General features: G+C 50.7%; 1 protein-coding gene across 8 annotated transcripts in view; it reads right to left on the bottom strand.

Annotated features, from left to right (window-relative positions):
• Window positions 1-4068, bottom strand: part of Aire (autoimmune regulator) — a 14326-nt gene extending 10258 nt beyond the window's left edge. For all 8 annotated transcript variants that reach the window (XM_004669419.2, XM_004669415.2, XM_004669418.2 and 5 more), the window contains exons 1-5: window positions 3934-4068; window positions 3464-3638; window positions 3121-3276; window positions 1010-1084; window positions 173-286 (exon numbers count right to left, since the gene is read on the bottom strand). In XM_004669419.2, coding sequence (XP_004669476.2) covers window positions 173-286; window positions 1010-1084; window positions 3121-3276; window positions 3464-3638; window positions 3934-4068 — 655 coding nt within the window. The remainder of the gene's footprint in view (window positions 1-172; window positions 287-1009; window positions 1085-3120; window positions 3277-3463; window positions 3639-3933) is intronic.
• Window positions 4069-12214: the final 8146 nt, after the last annotated feature.

Below are 12214 nucleotides of genomic sequence, written 5' to 3' on the forward strand. Positions count from 1 at the left end.
TGGAGTTAAAGGAGTGCATCCCCACGCCCGCTTTCCCCTCTACTCCAAATCAAGCGGAACCACTTGAGAGACCAACCAGCATCCTCTGATGCTGGGGCATCTGCTTTGGGGCTCTCTCCTCTCATCCTGAGGACCTAAATCCACCTCGCAACCCTTTCCCCAATGTCTCTACCTGACTCAAACACCTGCTGGATGAGGATCCCCTCCACAGCCCCTCGGGCTCCTTGGACGTCACCCGAGGACACAGCCACAGCTCTCTGGACAGCAGCCGACATGGTCTGAATCCCTGGGGAAGCAGGGCCCGAGTGGGAGCCGCCGTCCATCGGAAAGGCGGTTCCCGAGCTCCTGCTCCACACCGGGCAATAGGAAGCTGGGGTGGCAGCCGGGCAGGAGCTAACGGACCCCGGACGACAGAATCAACCCTTCCCTCTAGCCAGGGCAGCTGTGGGGAAACCTAGCCCTACCATGAACAAGCAGCCTATAGATAAGTCCAGTCGTGGGCTGTTTGTGCATGAGTACATGTGTGCACACACGCGTGTGTGCATTAGTACAGGTGTGTGGGGTGGCAATGTCGGCACAGCTGGGCAGAATGCTGGAGTGACCAGAATGCCGTGATGGGGCCCCTGTGTTTCTAGGCCAGCCCTTGGGGTGCACATCAGTGAGCACAGGTCTCTGGGTCCCTGGTGAAGGGGGGGTTTTCAGGCTGCCCCCAGCTGAGGGGTTAAGGGACAGTTTTCTCATGGCTGCATGGCTAGGCTTCCTTGAAGGATGGCAGCCCTGGGATGGGCACAGGTGAGGGCCTGGGCAGAGACAACCGGGGACCACGGGGGCAGGGAGACTGCCAAGAACACATAGATCCAAAGCGCCTCCTCTTTCCCAGGTCTGGTCACCCAACTGGGGCCAGTCGGTGACTGCAGACCAGCATAGCCCCAGCTCCCAGGGCAGGCCAGAGGAGGACAGGTCCCCTCCCCAGCCACACCCAGCTCCTTGCTCCTTCAGACTTACTCACCATTCCCTAGAGGGAGGCGTTGTGGCTCCAAGTTGCCCTCTGGCTTCTTGGGGGGCTTGGCCTTCGGGTGGGAGCCTGTAAGGGGAGCTGGTGGCAGCCTGGTCCAGCTTCTGAGGGCTGGTGCCAGGCCCAGGGGATGGGGCATTGGTGTGAGAGGATCACCTGCAGATCCCAGCTCCCAGAGAGTTCCTTCAGCATGCTAGGTTGTTCTGCTTCCTTCCTTTGTAAGTATTTTTATTTATTTATTTTTACAGAGAGAGAAAGAAACAGATAAAGAGAGACAGAGAATGGGTGGGCCAGGGTCTCCAGCCACTGCAGATGAACTCCAGACGTATGCCCCCCCCCTTGTGCATCTGGCTAACGTGGGTCCTGGGGAATTGAGCCTCGAACTGGGGTCTTTAGGCTTCACAGGCAAGTGCTTAATCCTAAGCCATATCTCCAGCACAATATTTATTTATTTATTTATTTATTTATTTATTTATTTATTTATTTGAAAGAGAGAAAAAGGGGTAGAGAGAGTGTATGTGTGTGCCAGGGCCTCCAGCCACTGCAAACAAACTCCAGATGCATGCATCCCCTTCTGCATCTGGCTTACATCGGTCCTGGAGAATCAAACTAGCATCCTTTGGCTTTGAAGGCAAAGGCCTTAACCACCAAGCCATCGCTCCAGCCCCTAAATATTTTTATTTATTTGCAAGGAGTTGGGGGAGGGGAGAATATGAGCATGTGTGGGCCTCTTGCCACTGCAAATGAACTCCAGAGGCATGTGCCACTTTGGGCATCTTGCTTTCGTGGGTCCTGAGGAATCGAACCCAAGCTGTCAGGCTTTGCAAGTAAGTGCCTTTAACCGCTGAGCCATGTCTCCAGCACCTTTCACTTTATATAGATGATGGAGAGATGGCTCAGCGGTTAGGCACTTACCTGCAAAGGTTAAGGACCCAAGTTCAGTTTCCCAGGATCCATGTAAGCCAGATGCACAAGGTGGCCCATGCAGCTGAAGTTACTTTGTTGTGACTGGAGGACTTGGCATGCCCATCCAATCTCTCTCTCTCTCTCTGTCTGCCTCTTCTTCTCTTTTTCCCTTGTCCCTCTCATATATATATATATGGTTTTTTGAGGTAGGGTCTCGCTCTAGCCCAGGCTGACCTGGAGTTCACTATGTAGTCTCAGGGTGACCTCAAACTCTTGGCAATCCTCCTATCTCTGCCTCTTGAGTGCTGGGATTATAGGTGTGCACCGCACCACCACGCCTGGCTTAAAAAAATGTCATTTATTTGCAAGAAGAGAGAGAATTTGAATGGGTGTGTCAGGGCTTCTAGCCACTGCAAAGAGATTTATGCACCACTTTTTGAATCTGGCTCTACAAGGGTACTGGGGAAAGGAACCCAGGTCATGAGGCTCTGCAAACAAGTGCCTCAACAGCTGAGCCATCTCTTCAGCTCCCCCACCCCTTCTTTTTTTAATGTGAGAAAGCATGAGTGAGAGAGAGAATTGGTGGCCAGGGTCTCCAGCCACTGCAGTCGAACTCCCAACGAGTGCCCCACCTTGTGCGTATGTGCGACCGTGCGCACCTGCGTCACTTTGTGCTTGAGGCTTATGCGGGAACTGGCGCGTCAAACATGGGTCCTTAGGCTTCCCAGGCAAGCACATTAACCGCTCAGCCATCTCTCCAATCCTGCCCCCCAAATATTTTTATTTAGTCCCTTCTTATTAAAAAGGAAATCAGAGCTGGAGGGATGGCTTAGCGGTTAAGGCATTTGCCTGCAAAGCCAAAGGACCCAGGTTCAATTGCCCAGGACCCATATTAGCCAGCTGCACATGCGTCTGGAGTTCGTCTGCAGTGGCTGGAGGCCCTGGCACACCTATTCTCTCTCTCCCTCTTTCTCTGTCAAATCAGAAAATAAATAAATATTTTTTAAAAAGAATAAAAGAAAAAGAAGGAAATTAAAGCCACCACGTGGGAGTTTAGTCTTGGGGGCTGGAAGGAGACACCAAGCACCTCCTGAGTGGGGAGGGTCTGAGTTCTATGCCCACTGGAATAGAAGAGAAGCTCTTGAGAGCCAGAATGGGGTGGAGGACCAGCAGCCCTCGCTGCCTTCTTCCCTGGGTACCTTGACTGGAGGTACCCTTTGGAGTCAGGGCTGCTGGTGGGGTGGCCCGAGGCTCCTCTGGGGCCTTCCTCTTGGTGGCGGGTCTAGGAGGCAGCGCAGAGGTCTTGGGGCTGGCCGGGGGCTTCCTGCTCTTCCTGGGCTGGCTGAGATCCACATCTGTAGCTCACGGGCAGGAGCAGGGTTCTGTCTTAAATCCCTTTCCTGGAGAGTGAGCTCCAGGACCCAGCGCCCTCGGGGAAGGTGGGCCAGGCCGCTGTCCTTTGTTCTGGGGAGGGGGGGGGCTCACCCTACCACCTCCCACTTACAGCAGGATGCCCATGAGGCTGAGCCAGCCCAGGCCCACCTTTGGGGAAGCTGTCAAGGATGGGCTGCAGCCGGCAGTACCGCTCCAGGTTATAGTCCTTGAAGAGAACCTTCCAGAAGTCCAGGATGGCTCCTGAACCCTGAGTCAGGAGCCAGGACAGCAGTGCGTGGAAGGCCTGGGGGCAGCCCTCTTCGTCTTTTCTACGCAGAGTCTCCTACAGCAACAGCCAGGGGCTCCCTGTGCGTACCCCACCAATGGCCTCCCCCGCTGCTCATCCGGACCCCCGGATGGGAACGCGAAGGGTGTTCAGGGTGGGGGCAGGGGACCCTGCGGGCACTTGGGTGGAGAGGTCCTGGGGGGGGGTGCTGGGGCCACCCACTAAGCTGGTGGCTGGCAGAGCGTGGGGAGGGTAGAGGGCAGCGGGGCTGCGGGCGGGGCGCCACCTGGAGCCAGCCCTGGCTAGTGGAGAAGAAGGCCAAGACAGGCGACACAGATGTTGGGGGGCTCACTTGGAATTTGTCCTCGGGAACCACGTCGTGGTCGGCCAGCGCGTGCAGCAGGGGGAAGGCGCGGTCCACGGCCATGGCGATGTCGGTGCGGTGCCGCCTGAGCAGGCGGCGCAGCGCCCCGTCGCCCGCGGCCATCGCCCCGCCGGGAGCGGCAGCGCCCCTGCTGACCTCGGACGGACCGAGGGACGGACCGACGGGACTCTTCAGCTCGCCCGTGCTTCTGTTATACCTGCCACCGGGAGAGAGCGGAGGTCGCTGGCTCTCCCTGGAACCAATCAGGGACGCGGTTTCTGCAGCCCGGGGAACCCCTGGTACAGAGGGGCAGACGGCTGGCCCTTTCCTGTGGCCACCAAGGTAGCCAGCCGTCCTTGCCCGGGACAGGACAGTGCCCCCCCCCCCCGGGTGAACTCAAGGAACTCTATGATCTAGGGGAAAGCCAGGGCAGAGCCCCTAGCCACACTTTTGGCCCCCCAGATGGGCTGGCACCTCTAAGCTCCAACAAGAAATCCCTGCAAAAGGGGGACACCCCATCCCTCACACCTATCTAGGGGCCCTTAACTGGCTCAGACCTCGGTCTGAAGGGGGAGTAGAGGCCCCCATTGGATGAAGGAAATAGCTCATCACGTTCGCTGGCGGATGGGCACCACAGTGGGCATGGCCCACAGAGCTTCAGAGCGTTGCCCTTTCTGCATGTGTCCTGCCCTCTCCGTCTCCCCTCAGGTCTACAGTGAGCACATTGAACTGGCAAGAGGGCAGCCACGCAGGGTCCAGTCCTGCTCCCTCAGTCCCAAGAGCTTGCTTTTCTTTCTTTTTGGTTTTTCGAGGTAGGGTCTTGCTCTGGCCCAGGCTGACCTGGGATTCACTATGTAGTCTCAGAGTGGCCTTGAACTCATGGCGACCCTCCTACCTCTGCCTCCCGAGTGTTGGGATTAAAGGTGTGCGCCACCACGCCCGGAATATTGCTTTTCTTTCTTCTGGGGGGGATTTTTAACTTTTTAATTTTTATTTATTTATTTATTATTTGAGAGAGCAAGAGAGGGAAAGAGGCAGACAGAGAAAGAGAGAAAGAATGGGTGCGTCAGGCCTTCAGCCACTGCAAACAAACTCCAGACACATGCGCCACCTTGTGCATCTGGCTTACATGGGTCCTGGGAAATCAAAACAAGGTCCTTGGGCTTTACAGGCAAATGCCTTAACAGTTAAGCCATCTCTCCAGCCCCTTTTGGGGGGTTTTCGAGGTAGTGTCTCACTCTAGCCCAGGCTGACCTGGAATTTACTATGTAGTCTCAGGGTGGCCTTGAACTCATGGTGATCCTACCTCTGCCTCCCGAGTGCTGGGCTTAGAGGTGTGCACCAACACACCAATAACTTTCTGAGGGTTCTTTATGGAGAAGTGCTATGGTCAGCCAGGCGTGATGATTTGTGCCTTTATAGCCTGAACTTGGTGTGTGGTGGTACACACTAATCCCAGCACTCAGGAGGCAGAGGTAGGAGAATTGCTGTGAGTTTGAGGCCAGCCCGAGACTACATGGTGAATTACCGGTCAGCCTGAACCAGAGTGAGATCCTACCTTGAAAAAAAAAAGCCTGAACCCCTCACAGGGCACCTGTCCTTGGCCAAGAACTGACTGCTGAGGGCAGGCATCACCCAGCATCATGTGAGAGGTCGGCAAAGAGGTTCCTGTAGAATTCTGGACTTTCCGCTACACTGTGGGGGTTTCCATTAAAGTCCACAGACAGGTGGCCTGGGGCTGCTGAGCTGAGTGGAGGCCTGGGTGACCCTGACTCACACAGGGGCTCAGGCCAGGCCCCGCCTCTAGATGCCTGCATGGGCCTGAACTCCAGGTGGTCGTCCTCTTCCCCTTCTTCTTCCCCTCCCCCTCCTCCTTCTTCTTACTGGTTTTTGGGGTAGGGTCTCGCTCTAACCCAGGCTGACCTGGAATTCACTCTGTAGTCTCAGGGTGGCCTTGAACTCACAGCAATCCTCCTACCTCTGCCTGCCGAGTGCTGGGATTAAGTTTTGTCTTGCAGGTTTTTTGATCTTTTTTAATTTTTATTTTTGTTTGAGGTAGGGTCTCATGCTAGTCCAAGCTGACCTGGAATTCACTATGTAGTCTCAGGGCGGCCTCGAACTCATGGCAATCCTCCTACCTCTGCCTCCCGAGTGCTGGGATTCAAGGCCTGTGCCACCACACTAGTCTTTGAACTCCAGGTCTCCCGAGGCCCCAGCAAGTGGGCTCCATCTACAAACCTCGCTGTTCTCACCCCAGAGGTGGGGCCTGAGCTCGGAGAATGGCACATCCAGCAACATCCATCCCACTGGGGCAGAGAGAACAAAGCAGAGGGTGCTGTGGGTCGGGGCTGGAAGGGGCCTGGCAGTTAAGTGAGAGGGTGAGTGGATGGAAAGCACCTAAGGGTCCCTTGGTGGAGGCAGGCGGGAGGCCAGGTGCCCGTGACATGCTGTGGGCACAGGGCTGCTGCCCGGGGTCTGCTGCAGGCCTGCCAGGTGTGCACGCGCTAAGCGTGGCTCGAAGTTGTTGTTTTTCATTTCGTTTTTCGAGGTAGGGCTTCATTCAAGCCCAGGCAGACGTGGAATTTGCTATGTGGTCTCAGGGTGGCCTCAAACGCACAGCAGTCCTCCTACCTCTGCCTCCCTGGTGCTGGGATTAAAGCATGCGCCACTACACCCAGCATGGTTTGAATTTTAACAATGCTCAAAATAGGTAATGCAATAGAAAAATTTACAATAACAATCAAGCTTGGTGTGGGCCCCTGATCCCAGCGTTTGGGAGGATGAGAGAGGAAGGAAGAACATCATGAGTTCAAGGACAAGCTGTGTGAGTTCCTAGACAGCCTAAGCTAAAGTGAGATCTTGCCTCAAAAGAATAGCAAACAGCCCAGTGTAGTGGCGCATGCCTTGAATCCCAGCACTTGGAAGGCAGAGAGGTAGGAGGATCAGTGTTGAGTTTGAGGCCACCCTGAGACTACACAGTGAATTCCAGGTCAGCCTGATCTAGAGTGAGACCCTACCTCGAAAAACAAAAACAAACAAACACAAAACAGGGCTAGAGAGATTTCTCAGTGGTTGAAGGTGCTTGCCTGCAAAGCTGGATGCCTGGGCTAAACTCGCCAGTACCTGTGTAAAACCAGATGCACAAAGTAACAATGCATCTGGAGCTTGTTTGCAGTGGCAGGAGGCTCTGTCTCCCATCTCTCAAATAAAAATTTAAAAAACAGCAGCTGGAAAGATGGCTTAGTAGTTAAGTGCTTGTCTATGAATCTTAAGGACCCTGGTTCAAGGTTTGATTCCCCAGTACCCATGTAAGCCAGATGCACTAGGTGGTACATCCATCTGGAGTTCATTTGCAGTGGCTAGAGGCACTGGCACACCCATTCTCTCTTTCTCGCTTTCTATTCATCTCTCAAATAAATAATTAAAATTTAACAAAGAAATAGCTTTATCTAGGTGTGGTAGTACATACTTTTAATCCCAGCACTCTGAAGGCTAAAGTAGAAGTTTAAGAGGTCAGCCTGAGACTACACAATTAATTTCAGGTCAGCCTGGGCTAAAGCGAGACCCTACCTTTAAAATAAACTGGATGGCTTAGTGGTTAAGGAGTTTGCCTGCGAAGCCAAAGGACCCAGGTCCGATTCCCCAGGAACAACATTGGCCAGATGCACAAGGGGACACATGCATCTGGAGTTAGTTTGCAATGGCTGGAGGTCCTGCCTGGTGTGCCCATTCTCTCTCTCTCCCCCTCTCCCTCTTTCTCTGTCAAATAAATAAATAGATAGATTTGGGGGATGGGGGAAGACAGGGATTGGAGATTCAGCTCAGTGATGAGTGCTTGCCTAACAAGCGCAAGGCCCTGGGCTCAGTCCTTAGCACTGGGGAAAACAAACAAACAACAACAACAAAAGTAAATCCAGTCACATGGTGCATCTTTCTGAAGCATAGTATTCAGCAGGGCTCTGTGGCTTACATCTGGCTCACTTGAGTACTAGGGAATTGAACCTGGGTCCTTAGGCTTCACAGGTAAGCACCTGAACCATTAAGTAATTTCTCCTGCCCCAAATCCCAATTTTATATATATATATATATATATATATATATATATATATATATATATATATATATATATTATATATATATATATATATATATGATTAAATAAATAAATTGTTGGGATTTTTGTTTTGTTTTGTTTATGTTTTTTGTTTTTCAAGGTAGTGTTATACTCTAGCCCAGGCTGACCTGGAATTCACTATATAGTCTCGGGATAGCCTCAAACTCTCGGCAATCCTCTTACCTCTGCCTCCCAAGTGTGGGACTAAAGGTGTGCGCCACCACATCCAGCAGAATTCCAACAATTTAATACAATATGTATGCATCTATTTCTTTTTTAGAACTTGAGTCCAATGTCGTTTTGGAAGGAGGTGAGCAAGAAACAATCTGGATGGCTACTGTTGTGCAGACAGCAGAGACGTGGCGTGACCTCCCAGCAAGTGCCAATATGTAGGTCACGGGACCAAAGTGTGGCTCCAGTACTGCAAAGATCCGGTCTACACATGGCGGCGGGTGGAGCACCGTGTAAGCTCCTCAGACCTGGCTGCCGGCTTGCTGAAGTCATGCGAACAATGAGAAGCTGGGTGGAGCGGCGCATACCGGGAATCCCAGCGGTTGACTTGTGGAGAGGAACTGGAGTTCAAGGTTAACCTTAGCTACACTGCAAGTTTGTGGTCTTCCCTTTGAGCATTGAGACACTATCTCAGAAACAAAATAGACGCGGTGTGGTGGCGCACGCCTTTAATGCCAGTACTTGGGAGGCAGAGGTAGGAGGGTCGCTGAGAGTTCAAGACCACCCTGAGACTCCATAGTGAATTCCAGGTCAGGCTGGGCTAGAGCAAGACCCTACCTTGAAAAACTAAATAAATAAATAAAGATTTAAATGGTAGATAGTTTAGGGAGAAAAATAAAGATACTAAATAAAGCAAAGGCACATGTTGATATTATCTTGGTGGAGAGGAATTTTCTAAGTATGAAAGAAAGAGGAATCTTAAAAGTGAGAGCTGACTTAATGTATGATACTTCTATATAGAATATCATAAAACATGAAAATACACTAATAACGTCAGTTGTGGTGGTTCATGCCCTCATGCCTGTGATCCTAGCACCTCAAAAGCAGAAAGTTTGCCACAAGTTTGGGGCCGGCCTGGGCTGGGCTACATAGTCAATTCCAAGCTAGCCTGAAAGTGAGACTTTGTCTCAAAAAGCAAAAATAAATAAATAAATTTCATGCTGGGCATAGTGGAGCATGCCTTTAATCCCAGCACTGAGGAGGTAGAGGTAGGAGGATCACAGTGAGTTCAAGGCCACCCCTGAGAGACTACATGGTGAATTCCAGATCATTTTAGGCAAGAGCAAAACCCTACCTCAAAAAAAAAAGCAACAACAAAAAATTTATTTAAAAGCTGAAGAGAAGCCAGGTGTGGTGGCTCACACTTTCAATCCCAGCACTCCAAGAGGCAGAGGTGGGTGGATCGCCATCAGTTTGGGGCCTCCCTGAGACTACATAATTATTTTCAGGTCAGCCCAGGCCAGAGTGAGACCCCACCTAAAAAAACAAAAAAGAACCAAGAAGAAAGAAAGAAGACTGGGCATGATGGCAGACATCTTCTATCCCAGCACTCTGAGTAGCAGAGGCAGAGGTAGGTGGATTTCCATGAGTTCAAGCCACCCTGAGACTACATAGTGAATTCCAGACCAGCCTGTGCTAGAGTGAGACCCTACCTCACCCCCCGCTAAAAAAATAAAAAAAGCTGAAGAGGGATAGAGAGATTGCCTTCGAGCATAATAACCCAATGTTGATTCCCCAGTGCCCAGGCATCTGGAGTCCATTTGAAGTGGCAGGAGGCTCTGGCAGGACCATTCTCTGTCTCTCTCTCTAAAAATAAATAAATAAATAAATGGAATTAAAAAGATGAAGAAGCCAAGCATGGCAGCACATGCCCTTAATCTTAGCCCCCAGGGAGGCATAGTTAAGAGGTGTGTTGAAGGCTACTCTGAGACTACAGAGTGAGTTCCAGGTCAGCCTGGACCAGAATAAGAGCCTAACTCAAAAACAAACAACAAAAGCTGGGTTGGAGAGATGGCTCAGCAGTTAAGGTGTTTGTCTGCAAAGCCTAACGACCTGGGTTTGATTTCCCCGTATCCATGTAAAGCCAGATGCACAGAGTGGCGCATGCATCTGGAGTTTGTTTACAGTGGCTAGAGGCCCTGGTGCACCCATTCTCTCTCTATCTTTCAAATAAATAAATAAATGCAATTAAATATTTTAAAAAGCTGGCTGGGCATAGTGGCGCACACCTTTAATCCCAGCACTCGGGAAGCAGAGGTAGGAGGACTGCCAAGAGTTCAAGGCCACCCTGAGACTACCTAGTGAATTCCAGGTCAGCCCGAGCTAGAGTGAGACCCTCTCAACAAACAAATAAAAGAGAAAACATTTCTCTAAGTGTATGTTTTAATATCTGGAATAAGAGTACCCTTCAAAAACAAACAACAAAAAAATGTGTTACTAGAAAAGAATGGATCGGAGAAGAGAGACTTGTGTTTTTGTGGATTTATTCCATAGCTTTGTGGCTTTGGGGCTGGATTCTTTGTGCTTTTTGAAGATTGAACTATGAAATTGTCCTGTGTGAAATATTGACTATTTCCCCAAACAATTTCATATAGTGTTCATAAGTGTGCCAAAAAGGGGTGTCCTCTGTGTAAGCGGTGGGGGGATATGGATGGCGGGGGAGTTGGTCTCTTTAGTCTGTGAGAGTGAGGTGTCCGGTTGTATCCCTCCTGGGTGTCACCCTCCTCGAGGTGCCTGCTGGGACAGGGTCTCAAGGCCCTCCGTGTTCACCATCTTGGGAGTCTTCTGTGGGATAATGCGGTGGATTTTCTCCCGTCGGACAGGGGCTGAGCGAGGCTGGAGTGGCCCACGATGGTGGAGAGCTTTCCCCTTGTCAAAGGACTGGTCACTGTGGGGCTGGCCTGGGTTGCTAGGCTGAGGTGAACAGTCAGATGCCTCTCTGTGAGGCAGGATAGAAAGACAGAAAAATCTGGGGTCATGAGAAGGGCCCCAAGGAGCAAGAATGCCAGCACAATGAAAATCATTAACACCTGTATAAGGCCTGCTCCCTTTCCCAGCTACAAACCTGCCATTTTCCAGGGACCTCACCCGAAACGAAACGTCACTTACAGTAAGCCTACTGGCTCCCTCTTTTATCTTATCTGACTGTGGCACCTCCCAGACCCAAACTATAATCTCAATGATCAAAAAGGGAAACAGAGATAGAAGAGGGAGGGTCCCCTAGGAGCCCATTACCACTAGGTCTAGAAACCTATATAGTCACCTACTAGACACTTGGACTTTCTCTTGAGACGCCCACACCCTAAGGTAGGTCTTGTTCTTCCCTGGCGGAGGGGAGCCCACACCCACCTGCACGCTCTCTCGTGTGCCTTCATTCTGCTGAGTTCTTTTTCTCTTGCCTAGCCCTCTCGCTTAAGCCTGTATTAAGATTTCGTTGTTTTTTTTTGAGATAGGGTCTCACCCTAGCCCAAGGTAACCAGGAATTCTGTAATCCTAATCTGGCCTAAACTCAGATTCCTACTAGCTCAGCCTCCTGAGTGCTGGGATTAAAGGCCTGCACCTCCATGTCTGGATTAAGGTGTATTTTCTTGTGGAGGCCGGGCTCGCTCTAGTCCAGGCTCACCTGGAACTCACTCTGTAGCTCCAGGCTGGCCTTGAACTCACAGTGATCCTCCAACCTCAGCCTCCCCAGTGTTATGATTAAAGCATGCACCACCATGCCTGGTTTAAAAAATACATATATATATCTATAATATTTAATATATTATTAATATTTAAATATGCTTTATTTTTATTTGTAATTTATTTAATATTTAATGTGATTAATATTAAATGTATATTTATAATATGATAATATTACATATATATTTTTTGTTTGTTTTTTGAGGTAGGGTCTCTAGCCCAGGCTGATCTGGAGTTCACTATATAGCCTCAGGCTGGCCTCAAGCTCAGAGTGATCCTCCTACCTCTGCCAGCCTGAGTGCTGGGAGTAAAGGCTTGCACAATCATGACTGGCAAACCATTTTTATTATTTATTTTATTTGTTTTGGTTTGGTTTGCTTTTTTGAGGTGGGGTTTCACTCTAGCCCAGGCTGATCTGGAATTCACCATGTAGTCTCAGGGTGGCCTCGAACTCTCAGTGAT

Source organism: Jaculus jaculus, chromosome 5 (genome assembly GCF_020740685.1).
Source record: "Jaculus jaculus isolate mJacJac1 chromosome 5, mJacJac1.mat.Y.cur, whole genome shotgun sequence".
NCBI lineage: Eukaryota > Metazoa > Chordata > Mammalia > Rodentia > Dipodidae > Jaculus > Jaculus jaculus.